At 42.0% G+C, this 7,161-nt stretch overlaps 1 protein-coding gene across 1 annotated transcript in view; it reads right to left on the bottom strand.

The window, feature by feature from the left end:
• Nucleotides 1–259: 259 nt before the first annotated feature.
• LOC139608542 (carbohydrate sulfotransferase 15-like) overlaps nucleotides 260–7,161 on the bottom strand; it is a 32,361-nt gene continuing 25,459 nt past the window's right edge. The window contains exons 5-8 of the mRNA XM_071462424.1: nucleotides 4,400–4,556; nucleotides 3,175–3,331; nucleotides 1,518–1,665; nucleotides 260–768 (exon numbers count right to left, since the gene is read on the bottom strand). Coding sequence (XP_071318525.1) covers nucleotides 569–768; nucleotides 1,518–1,665; nucleotides 3,175–3,331; nucleotides 4,400–4,556 — 662 coding nt within the window. The 3' untranslated portion in view covers nucleotides 260–568. The remainder of the gene's footprint in view (nucleotides 769–1,517; nucleotides 1,666–3,174; nucleotides 3,332–4,399; nucleotides 4,557–7,161) is intronic.

Raw genomic sequence — 7,161 nt, 5'->3', positions numbered from 1 at the left:
TCAGCAGAGACTCAGGCAATTTTAGGATTGCAACTACATGTATCTTCCAGTAGAGGGTGGTGGTGTTTCATTGGTCTCTTGTGGTCTGATCACAGGCTCTGCTATTCAGCTCCTCACTATATATATTATGATGAAAGCACAATGTAAGTCTCTTATCTGCTAAAAAATGAAAAGAATGAAAACTGTGAGCTCTCATCTCGTCAGCGGACTATCTTTTGATTAATCAAACCCAGCTTCAAAATAGAACACAGGACACAGAATCTTTGAATTCACTATTTAATTTTATACACCTGGTCACAAGAAGAAAAACAATCAAGATCCGCCAACAATTCTGTCTCTCTTATATTTACTCACTCTCTCTCACTCAAACACACACACAAAATCACCACGCTCGCTTGTGCTATTTTCTATCTTTGATTCATCTCTGCTTTTATAACTTAAAAAATAATTTAAATAAAAAAAACATTGATTTTTCATGGGCACTTGAGATAGATGAAACTCAAATGAAGGGGCTGGCTGACACGTCAGTGGTTCTTTTTTCTTCTGAAGTAGCAGGGGGGTGGATTGTTCAGAGTTTAGAGTTATTCTCCCAGAGAAAGGAGTCATTGCGCAGCACTTTGGCCAATTTCTCATTGAAAGGTGTGTAAAAATCCCGCAGGATCTCTTTAGTAATGTGCAGCATGGGTCCCAGGTTTTTGTCAGCTGGCCTCCTGGTGTTTGATGCTGGACTTCTTGTGATGTCTGACTCTATTTCCTTTGTCAGTGGCCCTGTAAAACACACAAAAATACTTCTTTCAACATCCCTTCTTTCTTGGCCACATCAGATTTTTCCACAGCACTAAACAAATGGAAGAAAATACAGCAAAGGACAGTGAAATGCCACCATGTCTCAGCAGCGCTTTGAGCAGAAGATTTGACACTTTGGGAGGTGATCCCACCTCTGCAGCTCTTTGAAGAGCTAAGTCTGAGCTTTGGGGCAATTAAACTGTGGGATGAAACAGTGAGACAGAACCAAGGGGCAGACAGGGAAAAACTGTATTTGACTCTTGCACATATACACAGGCCTGTTAATAACAGCGATCAATTCAATTGCACCCAAAGGAAAGGCTGGCACCTTTTGATACTGAAAGTTTGGAAGGTCTTAGAAAGTTCAGAACTGTATCTGAAGCAAATTGAACTTTCCTCTCTAAGCTACCAAGCTGTACACACAAGAATCAGCAGAATTTTCCAATGCAACGCTTGCTCTACTCCACACAAACCAAAAAAAAAGACATGGTTCTATTTTCCAATTGAAAGTAGAAATGCAATGCAAAGCAACTGAGCTTTCAACTTCTCAAATCTGTCTGTCTCACTGTGCATTTCTTTTAGCATTTAGATCCATAAATCCATACTGTCTGTGACCTGCATTTAACATTACATATCCCTAGTTGTCTTAAGTGATCCGTTTTTGTATTGTATTAATCAGAGTTCCTGTAGGGAATGTGTGCACTCAGTGTTGGGACGTGTTGGTCACTCACCCAGGTTAAGGAAATCAAAGACTTTGTGCATCGTGTATTTCCTATTAGAGGCATGGTCTTCCAACCTCAGGACCAGAATCTGTTCCCTGCTGAAGACGGTCAGCCAGTCCATTAAGTACACAATGTACAGGCCGACTTGCAATCTGACCTGAGGACACAAAACAAAAGAATCAACGAGAGGCAATCAAGAAACTTCCCCCTATGCCGAGGGACATAGAGACTGCATGCATGGTTGAACTTCTTTAAGGAGATGAACAGGGAAAGGGGCGGAAAGACGGAGGGAGGGAATTCCCCTAGCTTTTTGTTTCATCTCCCCACATGTATTGAGCTGGGTAATGCTTGGTAAGAGAACATGTGCTGATGTCATATGGCTTGAGGAGTTTAGAGATACGAGAAAGATTCTGCATCACTACCCACCAGTGGACCAGGTCTGTACTTTAGTACCTCTACGTGATGTTATTTTGTTTCACCCCATGATTGTGATTCATTAATCATAATTTTCCAAGCAAACCATTCACTGGTTCTCATTTTATATCACAATATCTCTGGATTTAGTACTGTTATTCGGACATAACAAGCAATTAGAAAATGTCAGCTTGGGCTCGGGGATCTTGTTATGGGCGTTTTCATCTATTATTTGACGTTCTTATGGATTGGCCAATCACACAGTTCATTAAAAATAATCGTCAGTTGCAGCCCAAAAAATAAATTAGCCACTGATCTTTTGTGAGATTTCACCGGAGCATTTGCAGGTAGCCTAATTGTTGCTGAAATGGATTTTCAGATTCCCTTGTGACAGTTCATTGCAGAAGCGTAGGCGTAAACAAAATACCTTGTTACTGGCAAAGAAATGATCTGTGTCCTTTTGCCTCTTTAGCAAAACTGGAAGGCCTCTCAGAGGAAATGAAGGCCAAGCCAAGTAACTCTTCCTTTGTTAAATCAATTTGGTGTAACAGTGAAGGTCAACCATCTTCTCATGCTGATGTTTATTTGTCTTTTCTCTCTGGACTCTAATCTGAGCCCTAAAACTTATCGTAGGGCCACAGGCATGACAGACTGCTGTAAGAACAGCTGTAATGCTTTTCACATGGTCAAATAACTCTGAGGAGATATTAGTGGATGGACAATTAGGCCAGCGGCAGAGAGCAAGCATGCTCCCAGAGGGCCATATAGCTTGTCAGTGGCAGTTGGAGAGGAGGACCTCTGAATACAAGGCAGCCTGGAGGGGGAGCCAAAAAAGGACGGGCCAGATTCCCCCTCCTCCCGCTCTCAGCCAGTCTGCCTCAAGGCACTGTTGGAAAAGCTGGCCAGGGGCCTAACACTGGGGCCCTGCACTGGCTGACACTAGACTTAGACTGTTTTGTGAGTAAGGAGGGAGCTGGTAAACTAGGTTTTCTAGTACAAAGAGAGGCTGTAGTCGCTGCACTCCTCAGTGATTCAACGGTGTCGCCAATCCCTTTCATACAGTCGGCCCTGCAAGCTTTAGCATGTGCTAATGAAGTGTTGATTTCACTCCATCTGTCTTTTTCATTCCTTTTCTCTGTCTTTCTTCCCACCAGCTAATACACTGGTCACTAGATGCTAGATCACTAGAATTTTTTTTTTTTTTTTTTTTAGCAGGGCTGGAAGACAAAAGCAGGAAGGAGGGAGGACTCACTGGCATGGCATTGTTGACAGTAGTGTTGTACACACAGGACCGCATTGTGTACTCCGTAAGGCACCCCTCGAATAACTGCAGTGACTCTGACACCTTCTCGTGGAAATCCTCTGCAGACTTATTGGCAATACCAAAGTAAAGGTAGTCAGAGTAAAGCCTGCAAGACAACAGAAACGCTCTGTAAACACATTTGAACATGAGGCAGACAATGAAATTTCACCTTTTGTTGGATGCACAGACTGTAACGCTGATTCTGTTTTTAGTTCTTAGGCATATGCTGGTTTTTCAAAGAAGTGGATGGGTTTAAATCTATTTTTTTACCCATATTTTGAATCATGAATAAATGTTTCTTGCAGCAACACAAGCACTGATCACTAAAATAAACAAGACGAGACTGCAATGTTGACAGCTCAGAAAATGTTTCCAGTAGTACAAAGTAAAGACAAAAAATGGGAGAAAGCACAAGTGAGCTGCTGATTATGCAACAGAGGTTCTCAGTAAAAAACAAAAAACAAAAACTATGATATATATATTTTTTTATCGTTGATATATTTATCCCAAAAATAATGAGCTTTATGTATTGACAGTAAACTCAGATCTTGGTGAAGTTTTCTTTGCCTGACTGCTAATCTCAGCTCTAATGACTCAGTAAATGTGTCTGGTGCCCCATGTAATAAACCAAAGGACATTTGCAAGTGTTATCTTATTGATGTCAGCCTGTATGAAAAAGGAACGCCGAGACCCATGAACCATATAAAGGTAGACAGCGTCTCTACCGAGGAGATGCCTAGGTTGTAAACAAGTCCTGCATCATAAAAATTCATTTCCCCTAGAGCTGCTGTAGGGAAAGGCTGCACAGGCTGTGATTTGACAGACAAAGGCAATTATAGAGAGCATGCTCAGACATTCTCTTAAGTAAAAATCGACATTAACAGCATAAAGTAATCCCCAGTTTAAAGAGAATTGCCTCGCAGGCATTCAGCAGAAAGCTCTCCACGTGTCTGATAAAGGCATCATAATGAAACTTATGTGACAGGCAGACTGAGTAGAAGGCAACACATCTTCTGTGACCACAGGTCTTTTGTTGCCTGTAAACGGAGGAAAGTATCTGTCTATATCTGCACTATAAACAGTCATGAGGGAGGCACAAAGGCAGCAGGTGCGCGTCAGAACCGGATCTGTATCGTGAAAGGTTTTTTAGGGCAGTGAAACAGATCGCTCCCACCTTTCTACTGGGTCCCTGAGCATAACGATGAAGCGGGCATTAGGCTGCAGGGCGTGAACGAAGTCCTGGATAAGAAAGGGAGGCTCCCCTTCTGTGGTGTTGTCATAGAAATACACCCAGGCGTTGTTATCCCACATGGTGGACGCGCTGGCTTCTCCTGCAGAACACACCCACAGTAGTTCAAATAAAAACACACAAACAGACCGCCAAACACATACACAATCACGCAGAGACAAAACAAAATACACAAGCACAGACACTTTTGTAGTTATTTCTCACTGTCTCGCGCTGCATTTGATGTGTGTGTAGTTGAATATACTCAAGGTTCATTGTTTCCAGTTTTTATAGATTTTCACCAAATATGTTTTCAAAGCAGCAGATTGGTTTTAACTACAACTGAAATGACGTCAATTGAGTTAAGTTTTAATTTGCAACTATTTTGATAATTGACTCATTATTTGAGTCATTTTTCAAGGAGAAATGCCAAATATTTCCAGCTTCCAGCTCCTCAGATGTGAGGATGTGTAGCTTTTCTCTTTTTTAAATTATTGGAAATTGGAAATCTTTGGGTTTTGGACAAGACAAACAATCTTAAGACATCACTTTAAGAAAAAAGTTTTTGATAATGATGATAGTTGTTAGTTGCAGCTTTAATACAAAACCAACATTCAACTTCATGTTCTTGCTTCAAAAAGATCAAAGCATTTAAGAAAACAGTAAAATGGTTAAACTGAGTGTTGGTGCTGCAAAAGTTATTCAAGATCTAATATTCACCTTTATTCGTATTATTGAATGTTTTGTCTGGCTTTTAATCACTAAACAATCAATATAAATAGATAAATTCCCCAATTAGTTTCTTCATAAATGATACAGCAATAAGCCATAAGTATGTGGAAGTTTGTTTCAGCTTGTTTCTATAATTGCCTCTGAATCGACAGTGTAACTATCAGACACAGCGTGTTCCCGACACACATTCACACAGTCAATAAAAAAAGATTTCTGAGCAAGTGCACAAACAAAAGAAGTGAGAGTAATTACAACTCCAGCTGTGAACAAAATTGGGGAATGACTGCAATCCACACAGTAACCGTAGTGGTGCTCATAACAAGTCAGAAGCCATCGTTCCTCAAACTGTTTGAGAGCAGAAACTATCGGGCTGTGCTGAGAAATGATATCCAGGATTCATTAGGCTGTCTGTGCCTTCATTATCCTCTTATCTGTGAAGTGAAGCTGTGATGTATTTGGAGGGAACACAACGCGGGCCTTATCTGCCTCCTCTTCCCGGAGAAAGGGATGATAGCCAGGACCTATTTTCTGTGATGACAACGGTGAGAGTGAAACAGGATCGCTGCTACTGCTGTTACGCCTAAAATGATACACACTGTGATCAGGTCTATTTAAAGGTCTCCATGTCCATTAAAAGGCCTTATTTTACTCCACGGGGAGAGTCCGTAATAGGGCAAACAAATGGAGAAGCCAGACCGGCGTGCCTCTGGTGTTGCACAGCGGCTTGGTCTTGGCCGGTGGTTGAGGAGAGTCAAAAGCCCAAGATCCTGGCCACAGGCCTGCACCTTGCTGGGCTCTCCCAGGGCATGGTGTGAATACTGAGCGGGGCTTTGGCACACTCCCCCCTTACAAGGATTATTTATTTAAAGAGGGAAAACAAAACAGGGCGGCATGCTAAGCTGCGCTCAATGCACCAACTCAGTCCAGTGTGAAAAGGCTATTGTTGAAGACTTAAATCAGTTTTTCTTTGCGGCTGAGCAGTTCTTTGAGATCGTGTTTGGACGTTGGGAAAATACAGAGACAGATGGAAGCAGAGGGGCTGGAAGCAGGATATGCAGATAGAGGAAGGGGGTTTGTAAGACTTCTCCACCCTGCTGCGGATATTATTGCTTTCCTGACACAAAAAAAAAAAAACAATAAATCTTTTCTACAGCACTTCAGTGCAGTGGCTAAGTGAAGCAGAAGGAAGTCCAATACTATTAAGCTGTTAGACCTCTCTTTAGGGCTGAGTCACTGGCTCTCTTAAAAATCACCGTCACTCTCTGGAGTGAGAGAAGCTGCTACAGAGCAGCACTGTGCTTCAGCCGTGCTACCTGCCGCTTTAATAGCAGCTTTGTAATATTGGAGGCGAGATTACAAGTGAAGTTGCGGGGAAGTGTCAGGTCACCCCGAGCCAAATGCTATTGGCTGCAGCCTGATGAGGCCACGGAGTAGTGTCAGTCCACGTTCCACACACAGATTGCGGCCATCGCTGATACATGACCTGAGTAACTAATATGAATCAGCAGAGGGAGTGGGGCAAAAGCTGCTCTCTGACATGATGTTACACTTTGACAAAACAGGAAGGCAGAAATTACACCGAACAGGAAATGTCTGTGCAGCTAAAACCGCTGGGAGATCTGATTAGTAAGATGGTAGACCGTGTTTTATATGCTATCATTTGTATCTTGTTCTCTTAGCTTCCCTCTAATGTGCACTTCTTAAGATAATAGATCAGCGGTGCTTTATGGGAATAGAAAAATCATGTCATAATGTGCCACTCTCAAGGTTTGCTGAGTCAAATGGTGCTTTGCTTGCTGTGTGAAAAGCCGTCTTTGAGTTTTCGTGTCTGGCTTAAAGTTAATATTAAAGCTGGGGGAGATATTTTAAATGTGATTAAAAATGGACTCACAGTTAGATTGGGGATGGATGAAGATCAGTGTTGGGCAATTTGCAAAGGGTTGGTGGAGTCCTAGTCTTTTTTCAGAAGTCCACAA

The sequence above is a fragment of the Trachinotus anak genome, unplaced genomic scaffold, assembly GCF_046630095.1.
Source record: "Trachinotus anak isolate AG129_WGS33_773 ecotype Australia unplaced genomic scaffold, CSIRO_AGI_Tana_v1 ptg000025l, whole genome shotgun sequence".
NCBI classification, from domain to species: Eukaryota; Metazoa; Chordata; class Actinopteri; order Carangiformes; family Carangidae; genus Trachinotus; species Trachinotus anak.
This window is presented reverse-complemented; position numbering and strand designations above follow the sequence as displayed.